At 54.0% G+C, this 26,544-nt stretch overlaps 3 protein-coding genes across 8 annotated transcripts; 1 reads left to right on the top strand and 2 right to left on the bottom strand.

Annotated features, from left to right (window-relative positions):
- Nucleotides 1-6,122, bottom strand: SPEF1 (sperm flagellar 1). 4 transcript variants are annotated; one of them, XM_049100730.1, is made up of 8 exons: nt 3,740-6,122; nt 2,212-2,323; nt 1,720-1,876; nt 1,490-1,529; nt 1,315-1,375; nt 984-1,107; nt 764-867; nt 1-465 (listed from the first exon to the last, which is right to left on the bottom strand). In XM_049100730.1, exons 1-8 carry the CDS (start codon nt 3,846-3,848, stop codon nt 141-143), a joined length of 1,032 nt encoding a protein of 343 aa, XP_048956687.1. In that variant the 5' UTR covers nt 3,849-6,122; the 3' UTR covers nt 1-140. The 4 variants fall into 4 exon arrangements, with proteins under 4 accessions (XP_048956687.1, XP_025325204.3, XP_048956688.1 ...); XM_025469419.3 differs by having other exon boundaries at nt 1-469; nt 774-867; XM_049100731.1 differs by having other exon boundaries at nt 208-469.
- Nucleotides 6,123-6,276: 154 nt separating this feature from the next.
- CENPB (centromere protein B) lies at nt 6,277-9,194 on the bottom strand. The gene is given in 2 exon segments (XM_025469417.3): nt 6,277-8,435; nt 8,437-9,194. Coding segments are annotated over 2 exon segments (1,821 nt in total). The 5' UTR covers nt 8,929-9,194; the 3' UTR covers nt 6,277-7,106.
- A 370-nt stretch (nt 9,195-9,564) lies between these two features.
- Nucleotides 9,565-26,162, top strand: CDC25B (cell division cycle 25B). Of its 3 annotated transcripts, XM_025469416.3 has the most exons (16): nt 16,739-17,038; nt 17,891-18,000; nt 18,626-18,677; nt 20,525-20,566; nt 20,780-20,816; nt 21,042-21,164; nt 21,273-21,395; nt 21,597-21,731; nt 22,085-22,165; nt 22,282-22,458; nt 22,628-22,723; nt 23,214-23,276; nt 23,437-23,535; nt 23,752-23,885; nt 24,567-24,678; nt 24,826-26,162. In XM_025469416.3, exons 1-16 carry the CDS (start codon nt 16,839-16,841, stop codon nt 24,964-24,966), a joined length of 1,725 nt encoding a protein of 574 aa, XP_025325201.1. In that variant the 5' UTR covers nt 16,739-16,838; the 3' UTR covers nt 24,967-26,162. The 3 variants fall into 3 exon arrangements, with proteins under 3 accessions (XP_048956686.1, XP_025325200.1, XP_025325201.1); XM_049100729.1 differs by lacking the exons at nt 16,739-17,038; nt 17,891-18,000 and adding an exon at nt 9,565-9,582; XM_025469415.3 differs by having other exon boundaries at nt 16,733-17,038; nt 21,042-21,395.
- The last annotated feature ends 382 nt before the right edge of the window (nt 26,163-26,544 follow it).

Below are 26,544 nucleotides of genomic sequence, written 5' to 3'. Positions count from 1 at the left end.
TCAAGGGAAAGATAGCACAACTCTTTAATGGGGGCCGTGTGATACCATACCTCCCAAGTATTCTCAAAGGTGCCCCACAGGAAGGGAGAGTAATTGGGACAGGCACAGCCCATGTCTTCCCCACTCCTCGCTGAACCCACTCATCCTTTCCTCTCCAGCTGCTGTGTTCCCCAGCCTCCATCTGGGTCCCAGGTGAGTGCCCGAGAGGGGCAAGGGTCTCCCTCAGCTGCCTGGGGCAGCTTCCTGCACAGCCCAGAGCACAGAGAACTAGCCTGGATGGAGACAACGCTGTCCTCAGAGCTGGGCTTGGACCTGTTTCTAGGAGTGTGGACCCAGCGGGAGCACTGCCTCTCAAGGCCCAGAGCAGGGAGCATCAAGATGGAGCCCCTGGGGCTGGGCGCTGCTTTGGGGAGCATGCCAGGTCTCTGCACGTGGCTCCTGGGTTCTGGAAAGCGGTCCATTCTCCTGACTCGGATGTAGTGGAAGAAGGTGGCTCAGCTCCAGGCTCCGCTCTAAAGGCTCCTGCCTCGCTGCCCCACCGCCCACCCCATACGCGCCCCCACCCCAAGGGAGGGACATGTTGGCTCCCAGGGAGGCTCATTGGACCTGCTGGCTCCGCCCGCCCATTCGTCCATCGGTAGGCCAGTGGGTGCGTGGGTGGGTGCTTCGGTGGCGGTGTCTGGGCTCTGGCGGGTACTGGGGTTTCCCGCTCGATCGGCCCGGGCTGTGGCTCGCGGCTCACCGCTCACCGCTCACCGCTCACCGCTGCTTACGCTCTGCCTGCTGGAGCCGCCGCGAGAGGTCGTCGATGCGCACGTTCTTCAGCTGGAGCAAGTGCTCCAAGCGCCTCACCTTCATCTGCAGGACCTGGGTCGTGTGGCACAGAGGTTAAGTCAGCTGCCTGCTGCCCTCTATCCCCACCACCGCAGGCCCTAAGCACCCATTGCCCCACCACTGCCAGCACCTTCCCAGGGCGCCCTCACCTGCACAGTCTCCTGAGAGGCCAACAGCTCCTGCTCTTTTTCGGCGATCTGGAGGACGAAGCTTGGGTCGCCCTGCACTGCCTGGCTATATCCTGGAGGCCGAGGCCCTGGCAACCGGCCCTCCCTGGAGTGGGAAGCTGCTTAGCAGAGGCTTGGACCTTGGGCCCCACTCTCACCCTTCCAAAGTCCCTCGGCCAGGCCCTCCCTCCCCATTCCCCTGAATCCTCCCCCTCCTGGTTCCTGCCTTCCCGGGAACAGCCTGCCCCACCCTTACCTGCCAGTGTTGGGGGATCACCAGGCCTGGTAAGATAGGAACTCCCAGCTTCCTTACCTGAGCTGGCCCCCTCCCTGGGGGTCCAGGGCACCTTCCCCTCCGGCCTTCCGGGACAAACCTGAGACAAGGCAAGTAGAGGAGTTAGCCATGCTAGAGTCCTATTTTCCCAATAGGAAGGTAGGACAGGAAGAAAGCTGCTCCTGAGAGGGAAGAAAAATAAAGGCCACTTTACCCACATCCATGTAGCCAGTGCCATCCTGGGGAGCCAGCTCCTGAAAGAAGCCCCGGGGTGTACTGTGAGATCGGGCTCGCTCATCCCCAAGGAATCCCATATCTCTTCCATGGTCTCCAAGGCCAGGCTCCCTCTGCCAGACTCCCTTCTCCCACACTTAGCAAGGTGGGGCTTCCTGCCGCCTGGGAAGCTTCCGCAAAGCAGTGGGAGATGTTTGAGCAGGGTGGCACCTGTAAGGAGCTGGTGCCCTGCTTCCTGCGCCTCTGGCGTTCCTCCAGGCGCTGCCTCAGCGGAATCAGTACTAGCTCCACCACGCCCGGCGCGCATTGAGCGATCTTGCGCATCACATCCTCTGGTACCGAGAAGTTCAGTTTGTTCAGCACTTTCCTGGAGGATAGACACAGGGATGGCAGACTGGGTCCTCGGGGAATTAAGTGAGGGACGTGATGGAGGAGGAAGTGGTGCGGCTGGGGCGAGGGGTGGGGGGTAAGCCGGGTTCTCAGGTATCCCATTTCCTTATCTCCTCCCCCAGTAAAAGAGTCCCTTGATTTCGTTATCAGATTCTGTCTGCGTTATGTCACCAACAGAATCCCAGCCTGGGCTCTGGGACTCCGTTGGAGACCTTAGGAGATGTGTGTGGGGGTGGGGGTGTTGGGGCAGCCCTGCCTGGGATCCGGGGGTAGGGGATGGAGATTCCGGTAGTGCACCAGGTATTCTGCTACCTGTTTAGGTGACCCCAGTTGCTGAGCTTCTGTTGGAGAGAGTTGGCAGGGACATAATTGTGCATCTCCACCATCTTGGGGAAGTAAAACTTGATGACTTCTGCGACCAGGACTGAGGAAATGCGAGCAGACAGAGAAAGTGGTGGGGGGGGGGGGGAGAAGGAGTAGGGAGAAGATGTGCACGGAATGGGAGAATCAGGGGTTGCAAAGTGGTAGGACCAAGCAGAGAGGTAGAGATGTGGAAAGGGAAAAGATGACAGGAGGGAGGGGTGTTGAAGGAGAGGGAAAAGTGTTCAAGAAAGCAAGATCAGAAATCAGCAATCAGCCTCCAGTATTCCCCAGAGGAGTGGCATCCCACCCCCATTAACTCAGGCACATGAAAAGGTCACAGGTCCTCTAGTAGAGAATGAGTCTCAAGGACAGCCCATCAGGAGCCTGGGTTCCACCCTAGTCATTTACACGGATACTCCTGCATACACAGGTACACACACACACACACACACACACACACGCAAACTCCAACCCTAAAGTACCAGGAAAGAGTCACAGATTCACACAAGCAGACACATGTGATAAGATCCCCCTATAGAGATGCATATAGGACAAAGTGTGTAGACATACAGGACACACACATGCCCATACATACACAAGTCCACATAAGGCACACACGCACACACAACACAGAGACACACAAACACATACACACACATTTTTTTCCATCACTCAAGTTCCAAGAGATAGTCACGAACATACACAAGCACAATAAGTCACACAGGGACCAATAAATGCATACAGAGATGCATACTCTGTCTTTAAAATCTCAGGAGAGAGTCTCAGATACAGAGACTCCTAACAATCACAAAGAAACACACATGTACACAAGACGTCCTACATGCATTCAGGACAGAATCATCAATAAACAAATGAATATACACATGCTCAGACTTCCACAAGACAGATATAAGGAATGCAGCAATGAGGGATGCCTGTTTGGCTCAGTGGTTGAGCATCTGCCTTAGGCTCAGGGTGTGATCCTGGGGTCGTGGGATGGAGTCCTGCATCAGGTTCCCTGCAGGGAGCCTGCTTCTCCCTCTGCCTATGTCTCCGCCTCTCTCTGTGTCTCTCATGAAAAAATAAATAAAATCTTTTAAAAAATACAGCAATGAACAAGAACACACAGAGAAATGGACAAAAACATACACAGACACACATCTTAGTCATTAAAGTCTCAGGAGTCACAGACTCACACAAACACACCACACATGCATAAAGGATAGAACAAGGGGACATACATATGGACACATGCACACTCACATTTCCATAGAGATAGAAACACACACACAGACACTTCTACAACTGAAGTTCTAAGAGATAGACACCCCCCAACAAACACACATACCCCCCCCACAAAAGCACAAAGAGACATATGCATACAGACCCCTTACACATATACACACAGAACAGAACGTGTCAACAAACATGGACACAAGGGATACACACAGGAGCGCACACACACTGAGGTGCACACCTCCATCACTGAAATCCCTGGAGAGATTTCGCTTGGGCCGGGACAGAGGTATGTTGTCTACCCACAGGTACAGCTGGTGCAACGCCTCCTCGTCCACGCTGCCCGCCATTGGCACCGTCGGCAAGGCCAGGCTGTTCTAGCCGTGCAGCGTCCAGCCTCAACCTCAGATCCCTCAGGCTCCTCTTCTCTTGCCACTGAGGGCGACGAGACCTGCCTCCACCCCTCTAATCCGGAGACTCTCCTCCCAGCTGGGAGCAGCCATATTGTTTCCTGAAACCATGGCAACTATCCTTGACTAGGCAGGGAGCAGGGATTTCTGGGAGTTGTAGTTCTCTCCCTCTCCTTACTCTCGGGCCCCAGCTTTGAAAGGCGATTAGGTGGCCTTGTCTTCCCAGCATCTGCGCCCACTTCACCTGATCAGCCATTGGCCCACTCAGGAACCTGCCAAAGCCAACCAGACCCTCAGAATCCCTGCATCAGCCTCCCCAGGGCTGGGATTTCTCCTTCTGGATCCTTTAGTGATCAGTCCCAAGTGAAGGCAGTATACCAATGTTTATCAGCTTTATCTGGCCATCCACTGTTAATCATCTGCTGCTTCCCATCTGGATTGTGTGATAGGCTGTGTGACAGTGCCTCCCTGCTGGGTCCCTCCTCAGAGCTCTGTGCTACTAAGGCCACCACCACTACTACCCTTCCCAGCAGTGTCCTGGTAGGGCTTTTAATATGAGACTCAGACTCCCAGGTTCAAGGCCAGTGCCTAGGGCAGGTTATTTAACTCTTTAACCCTATTTCCTCTTTGGTGAAGTGGGAATGGTTCTCACATATTTGTCCCAATGGGGTAATAGGGAGGAAAATGGGAAAGGTGTTTACAGAGATCTGCATTTGTATGGGGACTGGGGGGATGGGAGTTGGCCACAGGTGTAAAAGCTGTAAGAGCTCCTGTAGACACTTTCACAACCCCCATCTCCTTTCAAAGAGCTATTCTTCCAAGGATTAAATGGATTTCAGTAGCCAAATCCACTTCAAAAGAGCACGAATTGTAGCAGGGTTAGGGATGTGGGTCCTTCCTTAATGAAGGGACACAGTAGCAGCCAATGAGCCAGAGAAGAAAGCTTGCTTCCACCAAAGGCTACCAATGTGGCTTTGGGTACAATCCTGGATCTTTCTGTGCCTGTTTTCTCATGGTTTTACTTCCCTCAAAGGGGATGTATGAGCATCTGAAGTGCTTAGCACAGCGCTTGGCACACAGCAAGGGCCCCATTTACATCAGTTGGTGCTACCATTAATGAGATGACCTCAGTTCCAGCAGAAGAGGAGACAAATGGAAATAATTTGCCTTGTTGGTATTTGAAGTAAGGGGCTGGGTTGAACAGGAGAAAGGCTACTGCTCCCCCCTTACTCCAGAGCAGGCCAGGGGGTAGGCTGGGCTTCCTTTTGACTTTCCAGTTTCCTCCTCCACAACTCAAATGGGGGTGGGGGATGATGATAAGGGGGAACCCAACTACTTTTTGCTGTCACTCAGTTTTACTGTCTTCAAGGTCTACAGGGGAAGCCTGAGCACCAGAAGTGTGGAAGGCCAAGTGTGGAATTGGCACTCTACTTTGTTTTAAAGTCATACATGGTGGCCTTGCCTTTCTAGAAGAGATCACACCCAGCGCAGGCAGGGGACAAAAGATGAACTAGACAGTCTACAACCCCCCAACATTCCAGGGTGGAGAGAGGAAGAACTGAAAGGAAGTGGTAGGGAGGGAAAGGCAGCAGTGACATGCCAGCCTTAGCGGAGCTGGGAAAACCGGTTTGGGGCCTGGAGCTGCCCGGCGGCCTCAAGCCCAGGCCCTCCCCCGGCTGGAACTGCTGGGGCCTATAGGCCTCAGTGAGGGAGGGGCTGAGCCATGAAAGGAGAAAAGGGGTAGGATCAGCAGAGACACCAGTCTTCACCTTTGGACTGGGGTGCCCCCAGCCTTTTTCGGGGTGCAATCTGTCCCAGGAATTTTATCTTCCTCCTGCCACTGTCCCCAGGATAGCCACCAGGCTCGGAGATGCCAATCACCAAAAGGTCTAAAGGGTTCCCTCTTAAGGCATCAAAGATAAACCAAGGGATGCCCTGTATGTTCCTCCAGACTCCAACCTGGACCACAGAAGTTGCCCCAACACCCCTTTTGCTCTGCCTTCTGACTCCAATCCTGCAAGGATCTTCTTGGGCTTGATAGGCCTGGTTGCCGGTGTAATTTGGCCCAAGAGGGATTGTTGGCTCCCTCCCTCCTCTCCTACCCGACTGACCCCCAGCTTCTTTCTAACCCCAAAACAGTGCAAGGCCTGGCCTTCCTCAAACCCAAGCCAGTGTGAATATGTCACCTGCCTCCCCAAGCCTAGACAGTATTTAGATATGGAGGTGGCCCCTCACCCCAGTCAGGGCCTCAGCTGTGGCTACCCTCTCAACACTTGGCTCCATGTCCCACCAGAACAAGGACCAGAGGGAACCAGGAAAGGACGTGTTCCCAAGACAGACGCAAGCCCAGACCATGAAGGATGCACCCTTGGCTGTTAAAACGTTCACCCCCACAAAAGGGGGGTGGACGGATTTATTGAATTCAGACTGGCAAAGGAGCGGCTGGATGGCTGGACTATGGGCCCAGCCCCAGGCCCCCTGCCCAGGATAGGGCCCTGCCAGAGAGGGAGGAGAGGCATGGCCCCTGCAGCTACCCACAAGGGAAGTGCCCATTACCACTCCCCTGGAGGGCCTCTTGGGAACCTCCAATCTGGGAAGAAAACCAAGGGCCAAAGTAACCTGGACTGGACCAGAGAAAGGGATTGGGAAGATGGGGAAGCAGGCAGAGGCAGGCTCAGGAGCCTGTGGTGAGTTAGACTGTGCTTCTCAAGGCGGCCCAGGGGCAGGGGTGGGGGGCTGCCAGCCTTGTGGGGGCCTAGGCTGGACCTTCCTCTGGAGCCCTTCCCAGAATGGCTTTGGGGTCCCCCCTACCAAAGACCTGGCGTGGACGGCAGAGGGGAGAGGCACTCTCCGGCCAGGAGCTGCCAGGGCCCATCCCTGGCTGCTCCTGTGGCCTAGTCCACTGATGGCACGGTGTGGTAGCACCGGACAGCTCCCCACCCTCCCCACCTGATCCCCCAAGCCCAGGGGCAAATGGGGAGGAAAGAGGACTCTGAGAAAGAGGCAATAAGCAGGCAGTGAGGCTGACGCCAGCCCTGGGCCCTATGGAGGTGGCTGGGCCTGTCACCCGGCCCAGGGAACATCACTAAAGGATCTGGAGCTCCCCACTCTGGCTCCACCTGCAGCAGTCGCCCAGAGAGTTCTCCACCCTGGGCTGGTGCTGCCACATCCGGGTAGGGCATGGCTAGGCCCAGTGGCTCAACTCTGATGTCCAAGACCCCGAACTCCCGCCTGTCTGGCGTGGTTCTTTCTGGTCACGTGGACCAGATCGTGTTCCAAGTGAAGGATGTGGCTCTGCACTCGGTCGTCGATGGGGAAGGAAGTAAGGTACCTCTTGACCATAGCAAAGTAAGCCATGGCCTCCCCAAAGCTAGGAACAGGCACCTCATCACCATCCTCCTCCTCATCTTCATCATCTTCATCCTCCTCATCCTCCTCCTCTTCCTCCTCTTCCTCACTGTCAGACTCTGAGTCCTCTTCACCCTCCAGGAAATGGAGGGTTGGGCACTGGGCCTCCTCCTGGGCACCGTAGCCCCCAAAGCTGCCACCGGCTTCCACTACCCCCTGGGCCCAGTCCTCGGCCTCCAACCCCTCAGAGGAGCTCTCTTCCTCCTCTTCCTCCTCCTCTTCATCACTGTCATCAACATCACCCTCCTCTTCCACCTCCTCTTCCTCCCCCAACTCCTCTCCTTCCCCCCCTTCCTCCTCCTCGCCTTCTTCTTCCTCCTCCTCCTCCTCCCCTTCACCCTCCTCCTCCTCTTCCTCCTCTTCTTCTTCCTCCTCTTCCTCCTCCTCCTCTTCCTCCCCCTCACTCTTGAGGGCAGTGGTGATGGTGGCATTTGGGCCACCCCCGAAGCCAGCCTCACGGAAGCAGGCAGCTATGTCCGAAGGCTCCACTGCCTGCCAGGCAGCAGCCACAAAGTGCAGGGCCTCCATCAAACCTAGCTGCAGGCCCGAGCGATCCTGGCCCTCTAGTGCGGCCATGGCCTTGAGGAGCATAGCCTGGCGGTAGTGGCCCTTCACCTGTTGGACCACTCCCCGCTCCAGCGGCTGCACGGTGCCCGGAGGGAAGAAAGCCAGCTGTACGTGCCGCAGGCCCGAGGTATCCAGGGACTGGGCAGCCAGGCGGCCAGCCAGCAGCAGGACCCGGCGAGACTCCGCAGCCATGCGAGTGTCCATGGCCTTCAGGTACTTGGCCAGGGCCTGGGTGGTAACACCACCCTTAGAGTTGGCCGTGTAGTCGCAGGGCAGGCCAGCTTGGCCTGCACGGGGCTTGGCCGACTTGCCGGCCACCAGCGGGGGCAGCTTCTCGCTGCCGTCTGCGTTGGCGCACAGCAGGACACTCAGGCGCTGGGTGGCCCTGCGCGCCCGGCCGTCGCTGCCGCACAGCCCCGCAGCCTGGTCGGGCAGGAAGTCGTACCATAGGCTGGTCTCGATGGCGCTGAACACGTCCTGGGAGGCGTAGCCCTCGGCCACCGACGGCGGCTGCTCCTCCCGAGCGCGCCAGCCCGTCGAACCTCCGCCACCTGCCCTCCGAAGGCACCGCAGGCGGGCTGGCGGGGGCCGCCGGGGGCCGGGGGGCAGCACTGCGCGACCGAGCGCGGGCCACACCGCTGCAGGACACCACCCCGTGGCGCCGGCGGAAGCGGTCCAGCCAACCGTTGGAGGCGGTGAAGTCGTCCATGCCCAGCTCCTCGGCTATACGCAACGCCTTCTCCTTGAGGATGATGCCCTTGACGGGTAGGCCAGCGGCGCGGATCTGCTGAAACCAGGCGATGAGCAGCCCCTCGAGCTTGTCGTAGGGGGACAGCTTGTTGGTCTTGCGGCAGGTGGAGGCCACCCCGTACTTGCGCTCCGACGCCAGGATGGCGCGCTTGTTCTTCAGGATGGTGCTCAGCGTGGACGGCGGGATGTTGAAGCGCCGCGCGATCTCGCCCTTGCGCAGGTCCGGGTTCTCCTCCACCTCCTGGATGATCCGCGACTTCTCCCGGAACGTCAGCTGCCGCCGCTTGGGGCCCATCCCGGCGCGCCCCCCGCCCCGGGGCCCGGCGCCACCGCCGCCACCCCGGGGCGGGGGGCCCGGGCCCGCGGCGGGGGGCACCTGGCGGCCTCTCCCGCGCGCCCCGCCCGAGACAAAGCGGCTCGCGGGGCGGCGGGCGGGGCGGCGACCCGGCCGGGCCGGGGACACCTTCGGGGGCGCCGGCGGGCGCGGCGCCGGGCGGCGGGCGGCAGGCGGCGGGCGCGGGCGAGGGCGGGCGGCGCGGGCGCGGAAGGCAGGAAGTGCCGCGGCGCGGGGAGCGGGGAGCGCGGCGAGCGGGGCGGAGCGGGCGGAGCGGGATCTCGCGGGAAGCGCGGGGACGCCCGGCGCCGCCTCCCCGCCCTCCGCGCCCACCCCCCCCCCGCCACGCTGCCCCGGGCCGACCGCGGGGGGGCGCTGCGGCCTGCTGGACCCGCCGGCGCTCGAGCGGCCGGCGACCTGCGGGCAGGGGCATCGGACAGGCCTCTGCACCCAGCGGGCAGCGATCTGCTGCGCATAAAGAATAACAACTGTGTTTTGTGGGGGGCTTTTGTTTGTTTTGTCACAGCAAAAATAGTTCACGCCTTTTGAGGAAACTGAAAAATACGGGAAACTAAAAATCACCTTTCACCTCAACACCTGGAGAGATGCGCACAGGTAACATTTTGATACGTTTCCTTCCAGTCTTTTCTCTAGGCTCATGCAGTTTTCTTTTTAAAAACTTATTGCATAAACCTGTCATCAGATGTATAGACTGTATATCTGGCATCTCCTGCTGTTTTACCTGGCATCGAATGATGAGAATTTTGCCACGTCGATAAAATATTGCCAACATACTTTTTAATGGTTGTATATTGTTCCAATTATGGGTGAACACCAATCTATGTACAGCCTATTGTTATACATTTAGGTTATTTTTATAAGCAACATTACAATTTTTAATCTATTTGATAGTAATCCCATAATCCATAGGTAAACCCCAGTAACATCTCTCTCTGTGTGTCACTTTCTGGGCTTTTCCGTGCATACAGACATAAATGTTTGTATTTTCACCTACAGAAATAATATATGTATATGAATCCCTGAAACCTCCTCCTGTACTGAACACATAAAAATGAGATATTCTTTTTTTTTTTTAATTTTTATTTATTTATGATAGTCACAGAGAGAGAGAGGCAGAGACACAGGCAGAGGGAGAAGCAGGCTCCATGCACCGGGAGCCCTGACGTGGGATTCGATCCCGGGTCTCCAGGATCGCGCCCTGGGCCAAAGGCAGGCGCCAAACCGCTGCGCCACCCAGGGATCCCAAAAATGAGATATTCTTAAAACAATGAATGCATTGCAGTGTTTTTAAAAATCTCTTAGGGTAGCCTGAGGTGTAGTCAGAGAGGAAGCCTGTGACCCAGGGGCATGGGCTGAGGACCTGGGGCTGATTAAGGCTTCAAGTGAGGGGGCGTGTACAAAGAAGAAAAGAGGACCAGGGACAGTGCCCTGGGCTCTCCAAGGTTAAGGGTTCAAGAAACGACTAACAAGAAATTCATGAAAAACAGCTGAAGAGATAAGAGCAACATCAAGCCAGTGTGGTGTTTCTGTAGGCCGGGTGAAGAAAGTTTACTCACTGCTGTGTTCGTGTGTATTTTTCTTTTCATATGTGTTTTGGCCATTTGAATCCTGTGATTTTTTTTCATACTCTTTGCTGATTTTTCTCTTTTCTCTTGTATTTGCCTTTCTGGGGACTTCTAGGAGCTCTCATAGGCTCTGAACACAAAATCTTTGTTAAGTATGTTGCAAATATGTTCTTCCAGTCTGCCAGCTGTCCTTTAATTTAGCCTAGGGAAATCTTAGATATGGAAAGTTTGTAAACCTTTAGGTAGGCAGGTCTGTCAAATTTTCCCTTTATTGCTTCAGGGTTTTGTGTCTTAGTTAGGCCTTTCCCACTCCTGAGACATAAAAAATATTCTTCTAATCACCAGATCTAGGAGAAAATGTGGGAGACTTTTCCCTACAGGAGCCAAATCAGTTCTTGGTCCATAATAGGCGATGGTCTGTATGCAAAGGTGAGTGTAGGGCTACCTGTCTGAGACTCCCTGCTATACATTTTCAGGAAACTATGTCAACATTTTGGTGATTTCATCCATATGTCCCTCCTGCCTCTTCACCCATCCTGGCTTACAATCAATGTGTGCTTGGGTGAATGCAGTGTGGGTAGGCTTATTTTTCCTACTTTGCTGAATTTCCCACTTTTTTTTTTTTTTTTTCAATAAGTGAGTATAACAGGTCTTTTAAAATGAAAAGGAGGAGATCCCTGGGTGGCTCAGCGGTTTAGCGCCGCCTTTGGCCCGGGGTGTGATCCTGGGCTCCCGGCACGGAGCCTGCTTCTCTCTCTGCCTGTGTCTCTGCCTCTTTCTCTCTCTCTCTCTCTCTCTCTCTCTCTGTCTGTCTATCATGAATAAATAAATAAAATCTTAAAAATAAAATAAAATGAAAAGGAGACCGGAAAGCTCCCAGGGTTCCAGGTGGATTGGCATGGGGATTGCTCAGTTTAGAGGGAGTGGAAATGGACCCTATGCCCGGCTACAGGCAGTGGGTAGATGAGATGTCTAGAAATGGCTGTGTAATCAGCACATGTGTGTGGCTTTTTTTTTTTTTTTTTTTTGGTCCTGGAAATGGCCATACCAGTATCCTCTGTATGGCACCAAGAATGGGCCTAGAAATTGAAGACAATGTGGGCCTGCTGATGGAGGTGGATACAGGAAAAAGGTTGTCCAGCCATTTGAGGACATCTCCAGAGTTCCTAGAGCCAAAAGTCCCAAGAGAAATACCTTATCTCTCCCCCAGTCCTCCATAATTCTATTCATGCTTTCATTTTTTAACAGCTTTATTGAGATATATTTCACATATCATACAATTCACCCATTTAGCATATACAATTAATTGACACATGGAACTATCATCACAATTTTAGAACATTTTTATCACCTTAGAAAGAAATCCCATAGCCTTTAGCTACTATCTCCCTATCCACTCCCTGCCCCTTCCCCAGCCCTAAGCAACCACTGATCTACTTTCCATCTGTAGGTTTCCCTGTTCTGGACACTTCATATGAATGAAGTGATATGTGTATGTGTATATATGAATGAAGTGATAAGTAATATGTGTCTTTTATGACTGGCTTTTTTCACTTAGCCTCATGTTTTCAGCATTCATCCATGATTAAGCCTCAATTGGTACTTTATTCTTTTCTTACAGCTGAATAATATTGTATTGTATAGATGCATGACACTTAAAAAATGTTTTATTTATTTATTTGACAGGGAGCACACAAGCAGGGGGGAGAGGGGGTGGCAGGCAAGCAGAGACCCTGACATGGGGCTCAATCCCAGGACTCTGGGATCCTGACCTGAGCTGAAGGCAGATGCTTAACTGGGTAAGCCACCCAGGTGCCTTGATATATGACATTTTTATCTATTTGTCATTTGATGGACATTTGGATTATTTCCGTGTTTTGACAGTTATGAATAATGCTGCTATAAACACTTGTTTACTAGTTTTTGTGCAGACATATGTTTTCATTTTTCTTGGGTATATACCTAGGAGTGGAATTGCTGGGTCATATGGTAACTCTATGTTTAATTGTTTGAGGAGCTGCCAGATTGAGATCACAGTCTTTTAATTAACTTAAAAATTATACCTGTTCTTTTGAAAATATTTGAAAATACTGAAAATTTTGAGGGTATAAACATTTAATTCCACTACTCAGAGACTATCCTTGTGGGATACTTTATCATGCATATTGTTTTTAATGGGACTACACTTGGCATGATATTTTGTAGCCCATATTGTGAACATCTTTTCATGTCAGTAATTATTTCCATCAGTGAGTTTCAAACTTCTTTTGCTCTAGGAACCCTTTCTTCAAAAGACTATTTTCTGAAAGCCCAATATGTAATCATTCAAATATTAACAATTAGCATCCCTACTCGCCCCCATGCCTGTTCTCTTTAAAATTTGCGGGTATTACGCAGTATAGAGGAGTCATTTCATTAGCTACACCCCTGTAAATACACCCAGCTAGCTCTCTGTATCTCATTGCTATTAATGGTGGTTCAATGACCGTATATCTGTGTGTACTTTTATCATCTCTTTAAGAGAAATCCCTAGAAGTGTTATATTGGGTCAAAGGCCAACCTTGGACTTGGGCCTATATGAGGTGCTAGGAGATGGAAGGAGAGGCAGATGACTTGGTCTCTGTTCTTTATCAGCTCAGTTAGCTTGAGGAAATGAAGTTCAGGAAAGGGAAAAGGAGATTTCAATAAATAAAGCCATACCTTCCAATAGTTCCCTTTTCTTTTTCTTTTTAAGTAGGCATCACGCTGGGCCTAGAGCCCAGTGTGGGTCTTGAACTCACAACCCTAAGATCGAGACCTGAGCTGAGATCAAGAGTCATATGCTTAACCAACTGGGCTACCCAGGCATCCCCTAATAGTTCCCTTTTATGAATTAATTCTGTGTGTACCTGTTCCATCAGTGTGAAAGCTAATAACCTAATGTTCAGCATTAGGGAATTAAATATATGGCATTATGGTACTAATTAATATGGATCCATCTTCAAGTAAAATGAAGAAAGCAAGGTGTAAAACAATGTTTCACATACTGTTTGCTATATTTGTAAAAATATGGACATACATATGCTTATACATACCTGCACTGTGCACTCCAGTAGCCATGAGTCCCATGTGGCTATCGAGCATGTGAAATGTGGCAAGTCTAAGCTGAGATGTGCTGTAAGTGTCAAATGCACATTGGACTTTGAGACTTGGTATCAAAAAAAAAAGGTACCTAAACTATCTTTTAAATTTTTTTAGATTTTTTATTTATTTGTGATAGTCACACACAGAGAGAGAGAGAGAGGCAGAGACACAGGCAGAGGGAGAAGCAGGCTCCATGCACCGGGAGACCGACGTGGGATTCGATCCCGGGTCTCCAGGATCGTGCCCTGGGCCAAAGGCAGGCGCCAAACCGCTGCGCCACCCAGGGATCCCCAGGTACCTAAACTATCTAATTAATAACTCTTATATTGATAATGTGTTGAAATGATAATATTTTGAATATGTTAGGTTAAATAAAATATTAAAATTTCAGCTGTCTCTTTTTATATTTTTTATTCTTTATTTTTATTTTTTTTTAAAGATTTTATTTATTTATTCATGAGAGACACAGAGACATAGGCAGAGGGAGAAGCGGGCTCCCCGATGCCGGACTTGATCTCAGGATCCCGGGATCACCACCTTAGCCAAAGGCAGACACTCAAACCCTGAGCCACCCAAGCGTCCTTCTTTTAATATTTTTTGGTGTGGCTACTTGGAAATTTTAAGTTCTGAATATGGCTCATATCTGTGCCTCCCCATTATGTTTCGATTGCCTACAGCTGTCACAGACTATCTCCAGAATATGCAACAAACTCATATTGGTGGCTGCCTCTAGGCAGGGGTGCTGAAAGTTTTTAGTAGGGTGGGAGACTGACTTTTCACTGCTGTTTTGTACCATTTGAATTTTGTCCCTTGTTTGAATTTTTGGTACCATGTGCCAATTAAAAAAAAAACATTTATCGTGTTAGAAGCCACGAGAAAAGGCACTGGAAAAGTGAATACTGCAAAAAAGATGCTGTGTGGGAACAGGCTTGGAGAAGCAGAAGGATTCTGCAAACGTGATAATTTTTTCTTCTTTTCTGCCAAGGTACTGGGGTCACACTAGACCTCCTTAAGTAAGCCCAGAGCTTGATGTGTACAATCCAGAGCCAGGGTATTCTTTTCATGGGACGTGGAGGTTTCTGCAGCCAAGAACTGTCATTGTACTCAGGACTTGGTTGGATGGGAGGAGTCATTCCTCCTATGATAGAATTGCAAATATTTATTTTAGCTTATTTTTATTGACTACCTTTTTTTTTTTAATTGAGCACATAATCTGTGATCTAATTGGTGATTGGGGAAGACACAAAGAGCCGACGTGTAGGATGCTCTGAAATGACCCTTCTGTGGTCTTGGCCTTTCCTCACTGGCCCAGAGGTGACCTCTGAGTGTGGGATTTCAAAGGATTCAAGGGTATAATACTCCCTCACTTTTTGTTGGCCACACACACACACCCTCCCCACACCCTGTAGAAGTGTGTGTGTGTGTGTGTGTGTGTGTGTGTGTGTTGGAAGGGGATACCTGTTGGGTTGATTTTGAAAATGCAACCCCTTGGTATTATTTCTGGTGTTTGAGGTGGGAGGCCCACAGAGTGTCTCCTCCTCCCTCTGACCTCTCAGGACAGTTGCATCCTGGGCTGTGAGTAGTGGCTGGAGGCTGGGAACTGGATCCTTGATCCAGGGTGGATGGACCTGAAACCTCAGCCCTGTTCAGCATGAAGCATAGCACCTGACACATCACAGAAGCTGAGAAAAATGTTGGGTGAAGGAAAAGTCATGATCTGCACCATCCTACCCCTCTTACATAGGACTGGGGTCTTTGTATCCCCTTCTTCCACAAGTCCCCTAGCCCACTCAGCCCCACACAGGCCAGGCCTTCCCTTCTGCCACTCCCACCCACTGCCCGTGGAACCAGAGGGATGAGGCTGCAGAGAAGGGAAGCAAAGCCTCAGTTCCTGCTTTCCTGAGCTGTGTTCCACCCAGCCAGAGGCCATCTCCTTGCTGGGGAGATGAGATGCAGAAGCACTTACTGCTAATTCACTTTTTACTGTAGCCTTCCAGGGCTCATTCCAGGAAAGCAGGATTGCTGAAAAGTCATCAGTTATAAGATGCTCATTTTAAACTAGTGACAGATTCCGTTTCCTTGGTCATCAAAGAAATACCAATTAAACAATGTGATGCCCTCGACATCACATTAGCCAAACCGTCAGTGGGCATGAGATTATTTCCATAACTTGGTTCTGAGGTTGGAACACTTTCTTTGGCCCCCGTCGCCAAAACCTCAGCCATTAGAGCCTCCACTGAGACTGCTGGAGAAAACAAGACCCCCTGGGGTCATCTGTAACCCGGGGCCCCATGAGTTACACGTAGGTCCCCACCTCGGGTCTACCTCCAGTGCCGGGTGTGTGGGGAGGCCCCGCTGGCTACTGATGCTTCACGGACACAGCGCGCTGCCAGCTGCAGGAGCGCCGGGGGTGAATTTTTGCTCTATCACTTGCCTTGGGTGACCTTGAACGAGTTAATGAACTTCTTCACGCCTCAACATCCGAGTGGATGATAAAGTGGAGTGGCGAACACTGACCGCACGGTGAAGCCGCGGAGTGGAGCCTCTCACGGTGCCTGGCGGTGAGACTGTAGGTGGTGTTAAATCTCGGGGGGTGGGGGGAGAGGTCCCTCTGAGGCCACCCCAGCAGGTGTGGCTTCCCCAGGGACTTTCTGCACCGAGGGTAACTCCAGACCACGTCCCGAGAGGCAGAATTTGGGAAGCCAGGATCCTCGAGTCCTGGCTGGGGGAGCGACAGGACGGTGCGTGGAGGCTTCAGAGGTTCCCCAATTCCTTAGCCGCACCCGAAGCCGGGAACTGGGCTGGGCCGGGCTGGTCAGCCTCCGCGCCTTCCACCCCCGGCCCCGCCCTCGGCCCCGCCCTCCCCTACCCCGCGCCCCCATTGGCGGCGTCCGGCGGCGCGGCCGCTGTTATTTTTCGAATATATAAGGAGGTGGAGGTGGCAGCTGCTGCCGAGAGGCTTCCCGGACGGGCGGTCGGTCCCCGCGTCCCTCCACCCCGCCCCACCCTCCCCGCTTCCCTCTCCTCCCTCCTCCCTCGCTCCGGCCCCGAGGCTCTCCCCCCCCCCCCCCCCGGGCCTGCTCCCCACCTCGTCCCGGGCAGCTGTGCCCCGCGTCGCCCCGCGCCCGGCCCTCCCGCCTGCCTCCTGCGGGCCCCGCCGCGATGGAGCTGCCCCAGCCGGAGCCCGCGCCCGCTCCGGCTCTCAGTCCGGTCTGCCTGGGCCGTGGAGCCGAGCGTCCCCGCCACCTCCTGGGCCTCCAGACGGGAGCTCACGGCCTCGTGGGGTCCCCGGAGCGCGCGGCCGCTTCCTCGCCGGTCACCACCCTCACCCAGACCATGCACAACCTCGCGGGGCTCGGCAGGTAGGGCGCCCCACCGACGCTGGGTGTGGGGTGAGGCCGGCACTAGGGTGTTGGTCCCTGGCCTCCTGTGGACCCCCGCGTGGGAGCCGAATCTGAGAAGCGGAGTGGGGAGGTGTCCTGGGGAGTGACTGGTTCAGGGATCTGGGACTAGGGCGATGAGGCCGGGTCTGTGCTGCCCACACCCTCCAGGTGGCTTGCTCCTGGCAGCGCGAGCCTCTGGAGACACCCGTCCCACCTACCACCCCCACACACACCCTCATGTGCCTCCACCATGCTGTCTCTCTAATCTCTGCCCTAACCACCACTATTTTGCCCCAGATAGTGGATCCTGAGCCTGGAGTGGGAAGTTGAGGGTGGCAGAGGAGCCTGGTTCTCTTATGTCCTCCTGTCTGTGCCCCTGCTCCCTCCACCCCCAGTTCTTTCTGGAGGTTAAGGGTTAAACACTGATCCTGCTTCCTGAGCAACCTGCAGTGTCCAGGCTGGGTTGCCCTCAGCAGCAGTGGAGAGCTAAGTCTTGCCCTTGCTCCAGAAAGGCTTGTGGATGAGTAGGGGTCTGAGGGGTTCCGGGAAGGGGCTACTCTGCTGCCATCCCCCAGAATGGCCCTCAACCTACCTACTTGCTCTTGCCCCGGGCTCACCTCCTGAGGAACCCAAGAGGACCTTTCTTAACAAAGAAAAGCTACTTAGGGCCTCTGCAGAAGGCCTGAAAAGAGGGCAAGACCCTCAGGGCCATTGCCTCCCTGGGGCAATGGTGGGCCCTTCAGAGGTAGGTGGGTGGTGGGCACATAGGCCAGCCAGCCCTCAAGCCCCAGTTTACCTTCCTCCTTCCCTGGGTCCCTGTTGCCTTCTCAGTGAGACCCCAAAGCGGCAGGTGGGCAGCCTGCTCACAAGCCTATCCCTGTCCCGGAGGCGGGCATCTGAATCCTCCCTGTCGTCTGAGTCTTCTGAATCTTCTGATGCAGGTGAGGCTCAGGGGTGCCAGGGGACTTAGGGGGGCTGCCTGAGTCTCTCCACTTCCTTGCTGATCAGACTAACATTTCCCCTACAACCTGGTGGGTGCAGGAGCCTCCACCTGCTCACCCCTGTTGGGGCTCACCACACCCAGCCCAGACTGGCTGAGCGGGCAGTAGGGTGGGGCCCTCTGGGGGAGATGAGATCTTACCTATTTAAAACCAGGCGCCAAAGTCCCTGAACCACAGCCCCACCTGGGAGGCATCAGGGCTGAAAGTTGGTCATTTTATAGCGTTCACTTGCCTTCAGCTGTAACCTTTTCCTTTAAAAAAGCTGTTATCTCTTCTAAAACATATTGCTTTAAACCAGTTCAAGTAAAATGCTTAGCAAAGTTTTGGTTTAAAACCTATACCGAGGAGTTTCCCTAGTAAACAGGGAGTGGAGCCTTGCACGATTTCAGGGGCAGTGTGTCAGCCCTTGAGGTTCATGCGTGGGTTTCTGTTTCACTATTTTTAAGTGTGTCAAGATCTAAAATAGAAACTGGTTTCTCCCTTTTCTGAATAGAGTTGGGACATGGTGGGGGAATATGTGCAGAAGATGCCACCACTTTTAGACCAAAGTGCTCTGTCCCCCCAGGTCTCTGTATGGATTCCCCCAGCCCCATGGATCCCCAGATGGCAGAGCAGACGTGAGTAGAGAAAAGAGATCCCCACTACCAAGGAGTTGGCCCCTGCCTTTGGGAATCTTGGTTCCAGCATAAACCCACTGGGGAAGTCTGGGAGAGTGGACAGACCCTTCTAATCTGTGTGGTGTTGGGGGGTGGGGGGGGACTCGTTGATCTCAAGTCCTGAGATTCTGCTTCCTGTCTCAGAGAAGGGCCTGGTCCCAAAGGAGCAGCTGAGTGTGGGCTCAGGGCCAGGTAGTGGGGACAGTCGCTACTGGGAGCAGTGGATACTTCAGCCAGCTCTTGGCCTATGGGATATAGGCCTGGTGTGTGTCCTGTTTTTCTTTTGCCTTTACACATGTTTTGTTTGTTTTTTTCTGTGAAATATCACTATTTTAAGTTATGCTCCAACCAGTTCAAAACTTTTAATTCACTGTAGTCCAAACAAAACAGTTGCTGCAGGTTGGTTCAGCCCTTGGCTGCCCTCTCAGCAACCTCTGCCTTCAGTGACACTTAACCCTTCTGGCCAACCCCTGGACCAGGCCCTTTGTGAGAGAGAATGGAGAGGGCCTTCTGCTCAGGACAGATCCTTACCCCTCGGTTGTGGGGCGTGAGTAGTATCTCCCGGATCACAGCTGTTCCCATCCAGCTGTTAGAGCCCCAGCAGGAAGAGCAGCTGCCAGGCAATAGTGGGGACAGCTGGGCATCCCCAAACTGGGCTCAGGGACTATGGCTTTGGGGTTAGGGTAGTGGCTGTCTTTCCTCCCACTGCCTTTGATTAGACTGGGCTGGGCCACAGGGTTTGTTCACAAACAGGAAACAGGGAGAGAACTCGGTGGGGGTGGGGGGGGGGTGGGCAGGGGAACTGCAGGTTGGGTTTTGGTGGCAACACAGAACTGTTCCTGCTTAACTCACGAGGCCCAGGTGCAGATTGGAAACCAAGCCAATAAAATTCATCATTCCTGATGCCAGGTTGTCTGGGCACAACCACTCCCCACCCCTGGGAGTCATCTCCATGACATGAGCCCTCAGCGGGACCCCAACTTCTACACCTGCTTTGACAGTTACAGTTTCTCAGAAAGAAGCGTGTGTGTGTGTGTGTGTGTGTGTGTGTGTGTGTGTGTGTGTGTGGCGCGCCTGCACTCCCATAGACACACAAAAGCCCTGCGTGGCAGGTGGTCTCTGGTAACATAGCTAAGGGGTGGGGCTTATCTACAGAAGCTTGTGCCCCAGCCTCAAAAGGAACATCTGTTGGAATTCTTTGCCTGCTGGCCTCTTCTAAGGCAGGAGAAGGGGGTGGGACAGAGGCTGGGTCCTGCAGAATTCCAGAGGAGGGAGGAGAGGATGTGACCCTGAACATTTGTCGCTAGGGGGTCTGGCATGGCACACTAACCCAGGCCCCTGTCCTGGGGTCAGGACAGCCCCATGCAAGGGGAGGAAAGCCCAGTCCTGCTGGCATCCAGGCCCTGGAGATACCCACATTGTCTGCCACGGTCTGTCATCACGGGATGGATGGATGCCTTTCCTGGCGGCCATATGGCCCCGCCGAGATGATTTGCATACAGGTGGAAGGCCTGTGGGCAGGCTGGCGAGACCGTTGCCTTGGTAGCGCCTTAGCCACCCTGTGACCTGCCCCAGCTGTCTCTGTTGCTCCATTCTCTGGGTCCTCTTCCATTCAGGGCAGCCTTCAAAATCCCAAGCTGCTTCTCCCCCTCCCCAGTACCTGGACCCTGGAGAGTCATCATTCTTCCCTCTGCTTTCTACTGGCCTGAGCCCTGGCCCCAGGCCTTGTGGACCCTGGGGCCTGATGCTGGGGGTGGGCACTGGGCTGTAGTGGGAGGCGGGCTGCATGGGACTTTTCTCTCTCCTAGGTTTGAGCAGGCCATCCAAGCAGCCAGCCGGGTCATCCGAAAGTAAGTACCCCAGCCTTCCTCATGCAGGCTCTGGTGGTCTGCCTACCACAGGCTCTTCCCATGCCCACTGTTGGATGGAGTAGGCATGGGGAGGGTGCTCCTCCATTCCCTCCCAAAGGGATGCACAGAGCTCTGTGGTGGAGGGGCATTCCGTGTGTTCTCCTTCACTGCCCCCTACTCTCCAGCCCTGACATGTCCTGTTTCCTCCTGCAGCAAGCAGTTTGCCATTCGACGCTTCCAGTCCTTGCCGGTGAGTGTCCTCTGAGGCCTGACACTGGAGGCTCAGGCACTGGCCAGGCTTGAGGAACAGGAGGGATCCAGGGTCACCTCCCCAGAGGGTAGACTTGAACGGGTCTGGTGTCCCTGGTCTGGCTGTGGGAGATGGGGTTTTGGAGGTGGACGGGAGAAGGTAGGGCCAGGGCTGGTGCCAGAGGAATGCAGCCTTCAGTATCTGCTGCCCTACCTGGCTCTCTAGGTGAGGCTTCTGGGCCACAGCCCTGTGCTACGGAACATCACCAACTCCCAAGCACCTGGCAGCTGGAGGAAGAGTGAGGCGTGTGGCCGAGCTGCCCAGAGCTCTGGGGAGGACAAAGAGAATGTGCGCTTCCAGAAGGCTGGAGTGTGGGAGCACTTCAGGGAGAGAAGGAAGGGGGTGTGCTGGGATGGTTCTCTGGCATTTGATGACACCCACCCATGTTGCCCACAGGATGGGTTTGTCTTCAAGATGCCATGGAAACCCCCACATCCCAGCCATGCCCATGCTTCAGCAGAGTGGGCTGACCGCAGAGAAGCCTTTGCCCAGAGACCAAACTCAGCCCCTGACCTGATGGTACATCAGGAGAGCTGAACCGTGCAGGGCGGGCTTGCATGTAGGGTGGGTGCCCTTAAAGGCAGCCTGAGGAGAGGGGGAGGGGGATTCTGAACCCTTAGGCAGTGGGGAGCCTTTTTCTCAGAAGGATGGGGGTGGGGGCTGCCTTGAGTCCCCACCCCTGAGCAGCCTGTGTCTGTCCCCCACCACCACCCTGCACAGTGTCTCACCCCTGAGCGGAAGATGGAAGTAGAGGAGCTGAGTCCTCCGGCCCGATGCCACTTCTCCTTGATTGCCCCCCGGGGGGCCTCCGAAGAAGATGATGGATTTGTGGACATCCTGGAGAGTGACTTAAAGGTAACCAGTCTTGCCCCACCAGGCCATCCACCTCCCAAGGCCTGTGAGACTATGACATCATTCCAATTTCAGAAGAGGAATCGGAGCTGATGGAGTCACAGTGTGACCTCTGGCCTACCAGAGACCAGCAGGTGGCTGGTGCTGCAGTGAGGGAGGGTGCTGCAGGGCAGAGACAGGTCCGACCCTTCCACGTGGCTGCGCTTCTCAAGCAAAGTGGGGGGTTTCCTGGTCCTAGGGGACCACCCTGCGTGGATGGGCTGGCAGAGCCAAGGAGGGCCTTGCTGGAGGACTTGGGGCCTAAAGTGTTGCCTTTGCCTGAGGGTGTGACCCTATACTTGCTGATTTGGCCTCAGGATGATAATGCGGTACCCCCGGGCATGGAGAGCCTCATTAGCGCCCCACTGGTCAAGACCTCAGAAAAGGAGGAAGAGCAGGTGGGTCTCTGGGGGGCCCACCACCCTCAGAACTTGGAGTGGGGCCCTACCCTCCAGATGGGGTTGGTAGAGGGCAGGGGCTGGGCACTCTGACCCCGACCTGCCACTCCTGCCAGGACCTCATCATGTACAGCAAGTGCCAGCGGCTCTTCCGTTCTCCATCCATGCCCTGCAGCGTGATCCGACCCATCCTCAAGAGGCTGGAGCGGCCCCATGACCGGGACCTGCCCATACAGAACAAGCGGAGGAGGAGTGGGACTCTTCCAGAGGAGCCACGGGAGGCCGAAGAACCTGTGGGTGCCCTCCTGGGGTGGGGTGGGGCAGCCACTGTCCAAGTCTACCCTGCAAGCTCTTCTTGGCTGGATCTGTGACAGAGGACAGGTGCAGGGAAAGAGGTACCAGCCAAACGGGGGCACTGAGGGGCAGCCTCACCCCTGACCCTGGCCACCATCTACCCTGCAGAAAGCCCGTGTGCTCCGCTCCAAGTCCTTGTGTCATGATGAGATTGAGACCATCCTGGACAGTGACCACCGAGAACTGATTGGGGATTACTCCAAGGTACTAGCAGTGAGGGGGATGCTCAGGAGGCTCGACCCCTGTGTGACCCCTGAGCTCAGCAGCTGCTTTGGTACCTCCCCCTCCCCACCCACGTCCCAGGCTTTGTCCTTTATTCTCACCTAGACTCCTCTCTCTGGCTCTCCTTAGTTTCCTGATTCTACCCCAAATCTGTCTGGGGCATCAGCTGTTAGTATGGAAACAGTTTCCAAGGTTGAAACACATCTAGCTTGTAGCCTCCTCTGGCCTTGTCTCGTGGGGCAAGAAGTTCATCTCTTATGTTCCCTTCTTCATTTCCCCGGGGGGGAACGGGGTTGTTCCCTGGATATCAGACTGAGAAGTGCCTCTTGGTTGCTATGGGAACCAGAGCTGAATTTGAAGGTCAAAGCAGGTGTGGCCCTCTGGGCTACTAGTCTTGCCAATTTCACCTTTTTCCTCCTCTCTGTCTCTTTCTCCCATCTCCCTTTCTCAATCTCTCTCTCCTTCCCTTCAGGCCTTCCTTCTGCAGACTGTGGATGGAAAGCACCAAGATCTCAAGTACATCTCACCAGAAACGGTACACAGAGATGAGCCATTCTCCAGGCACAATTAGGGTGGCTGTTTGCCTGTTAACCTTCCTTGGGGGGATGGGCTGCATAGGCCAAATTGGTGGTAGGGTTGAGGTCAGCCCCTTCCTGCCAGCCTGACTTGCCAGGACCCACCTCTGTGGCCCACAGATGGCAGCCCTGCTGGCAGGCAAGTTCAGCAACATCGTGGAGAGGTTTGTGATTGTGGACTGCAGGTACCCCTACGAGTATGAAGGCGGGCACATCAAGGTGAGGTGGGCTGATGGGGACAGGCCCTGAAGATCCATCTGTTCTATCCTTCTTCTGTGGGGAGGGTGAATCAGTGGAGGGCGGCTGCACCCTCTCATAGGGGAAAGATCCTGTCTAGTAAGAAGTGGAATCACCTGTTTGAAAGTTGGGGATTGCAAAGGAGGGACCTGCCACTCAGCCCCAGGGCTGTGGTCTGACCTCTAACTCCTCTGGCAGACTGCCGTGAACCTGCCCCTGGAAAGGGACGCTGAGACCTTCCTGCTACAGAGCCCCATCACACCCTGTAATCTGGACAAGAGAATCATCCTCATTTTCCACTGTGAATTCTCATCTGAGCGTGGTCCCCGCATGTGAGTCAGCTAGCTAGTATCTGCTCCTGACCTTCCCTGCCGGCTTTTGGGTGCTGGAGCCATCTGATACCCAAGAGGCCTAAGCTATGCTTCAGCCCCTCCTAGACCTGGGCCTAGTCTCCTGGCACCTTGGAACAGAACTCACCCTACCTTCTTGTGCATGGCACACTCTTCCCACCTCCCTCTCCCCATCCTTCTCATCAGGCCTTATGTCCACCTTTATCCATTGTCACCACCCAAAGTCTGGTTCTAGGTCTCCAGCAGTGTTCTTAATACCCAAGGACCCAGTCCCACTCCTCAGTGATTCTGGCCCTTCCAGGGTTTGACTGATCTTTCTGCTCCCCACCTCTCATGCTCACTAAGTCTTGTCCAGATCTCTCAAATTGTATCCACTTCTCTCCTTTATGCTTCTTCTTTATCTGTCCAGGTCTGTTATATCTAACAAAGACTGTGAATTGCCTTCTAGAAACAACTCCTTTGATCTACCTCCTCATCTCCCCAACTTCTTCTGGACCCAAAAATGTTCTAAATGATCTAAAACATTCTTATGGCTGACATTCCTGCATTCAAGCCTTCTGTGGCTCCCCAAGGCCCACAAAGTTGTGGGTGCAATGAACTGGTCTCCTGAGGTATATCCTGCCGCACACCCAGTTCTGACTCCCACATCCCTGCTGGTCCCAGGTGCCGTTTCATCAGGGAACGTGACAGAACCGCCAATGACTACCCCAGCCTCTACTACCCTGAGATGTATATCCTTAAGGGCGGCTATAAGGAGTTCTTCCCACAGTACCCGGTACCATGGGTCAGGGTGGCTGAAGCCTTCATGGGAGGGCCGGGGCTGCGGGAAAGGGCCCAGCTAGCAGGTAGCCCAGGGAGAAGGGAGGTTTCCTTCCAGAGTTCCCATTCCGCTGTATTGACTGGCACTCCCATCCTGCTTTAGACTTTTTGTGAGCCCCAGGACTATCGGCCTATGAACCATGAAGCCTTCAAGGATGAGCTGAAGACCTTCCGCCTCAAGACTCGCAGCTGGGCAGGGGAGCGGAGCCGGCGGGAGCTCTGTAGCCGCCTGCAGGACCAGTGAAGGGCCAGTGCCAGTCCTGCCTATCTTCTTTGCCTCACTGCCTGTGTGCCAGCCACCCAGGAGCCCGAGGGTCTGCTGGAGGCCCCAGGTGCCATCCAGGGGCAGGACAGCGAGGGTGTCCTGTCTGCCCCCAGCCCATGTCTCACTTTAATCATATTCCATATCTTCATGCCACCCTCACCCCACCCCACCCTGTCCCACCTCACCTCACCTCAGCCCAGCCCAGCCCAGGACAGCCCTGCCCCTGGAAGAGCCCAGTCTGTTGACTTTGTGAAATTGGATTAAGTCTAGCTCAAAGGAAGTATTTTGTGTCCAGTGGAAACTTTTTGCTCTTTTTTTTTTTTTCCCCCTTCCTTGAGTTAGCCCTTTGTCTTCTTGTGTCCAGAAAAGCCCCCTCTTTCCTAGGGGCTTTGTTTGTATGTGGCTGGAGAAATGCCACAGCCCCGCAGGGATGGGCCAAAGCAGACCTCCTCCCTGGCCCGGGAGTTGGCACTCCTGTTGTGTCTGCCATGTTCCCTTTCTCTTCCTCTCTCTCTCCTGTCCTTCCACATGAACACCTCTAGCACAAACAGAAGCTCTTACTCTTTCCTGTTTCAGTGTTACCTACATGTTTGATTTGTCTGATCTGTTGCCCATCTCAGGGTATGCATAGGCTGATATTTAGGTTCTTCTATCCACTTGGGGTTAGAGACTCCAAACATTCATTAGCCACTTGACCATGGCTTCCGTTGCCTCAGAAAGGGATGTCCTCCTCAGGGGCCTTTGGGGGAGGGCTAAGGCCTACATCCTCAGCCCCCGGCAGCCCAGCCCCCACTGCTGTGAACCCCAGGGCCTGACTTGTCAGAATTCGCTGCTGTCTTGTTGTGGAGGGACAGATGGATGAATGGATGATGGATGGATGGATGGATGGCCACGAATGCCCAATGTCTCACACACACAAACTGCTGAATGGAAGCATTTCAGTGAGCATGACAGCCTGCGGCAAGAATATACATGTCTGTTTGTGTGGACAAAATCTTCATATTTTAAGGTTTGGAAATATTCAAGACAAAATGTCATGGAAGCAATGAAACCAAGGATGGAGCCACATCTGGATTCCAAATCTCAGGATGTGTGGAGGGCTGTGCTTCAAGGCCTTGTTGGTTGATTCATCTGTTTGCACCTTGGTTCAATAAAGCACTGAGCAAGCTACATAACTGGCATCATGTCCTGTGGGCCTTTGGCCAGAACTTGGCAGACCATGAGGGTGGGTTGAAGGCCAGAAGATGCCTGTGGAGGTGGCCTCATGTTCTTGCCCCCAACGCAGCCTCTCCTATCCATCATGTGGCTACTCCAGCACCTCTGAACTCCCCCTTCCTAAACTGTATGAAGGGGGCCAAAATGACCCTGTCACTGCTCAAGAATTGTCAGTGACTCTCCACTGGCCCCAGGATAAACTTAGAAGACTCCTGGCAGGGCCCTTTAGGACCTGGGCCCTCCCCAGCTCCATTCCTCATCTCTTGACTCAAATACCCATACCTTGCTCTTTGCATTGCCTTCATTTGCATCTGTTGCGTCATCAGGAATGTTCCTGATGTT

This window comes from Canis lupus, chromosome 24 (genome assembly GCF_003254725.2).
Source record: "Canis lupus dingo isolate Sandy chromosome 24, ASM325472v2, whole genome shotgun sequence".
Taxonomy (NCBI): Eukaryota; Metazoa; Chordata; class Mammalia; order Carnivora; family Canidae; genus Canis; species Canis lupus.
Note: the sequence above shows the minus strand (reverse complement) of the source record. Positions and strands in the feature narration are given on the sequence as shown.

Bases quoted from the DNA above. Each gene is read 5' to 3' on its own strand.
- CDC25B (XM_025469415.3), top strand. From the start codon at position 16,839: ATGGAGCTGCCCCAGCCGGAGCCCGCGCCCGCTCCGGCTCTCAGTCCG. The intron at 18,678-20,524 runs GTGAGTAGAGAA...TCTCTCTCCTAG, and splicing joins CCCCAGATGGCAGAGCAGAC to GTTTGAGCAGGCCATCCAAG. The intron at 23,886-24,566 runs GTGAGTCAGCTA...TGCTGGTCCCAG, and splicing joins TCTGAGCGTGGTCCCCGCAT to GTGCCGTTTCATCAGGGAAC.
- SPEF1 (XM_049100730.1), bottom strand. From the start codon at position 3,848: ATGGCGGGCAGCGTGGACGAGGAGGCGTTGCACCAGCTGTACCTGTGG. The intron at 868-983 runs GTGAGGGCGCCC...CACACGACCCAG, and splicing joins CCTCTCAGGAGACTGTGCAG to GTCCTGCAGATGAAGGTGAG. The intron at 466-763 runs GTGAGCGGTGAG...CATCCGAGTCAG, and splicing joins CAGGCAGAGCGTAAGCAGCG to GAGAATGGACCGCTTTCCAG.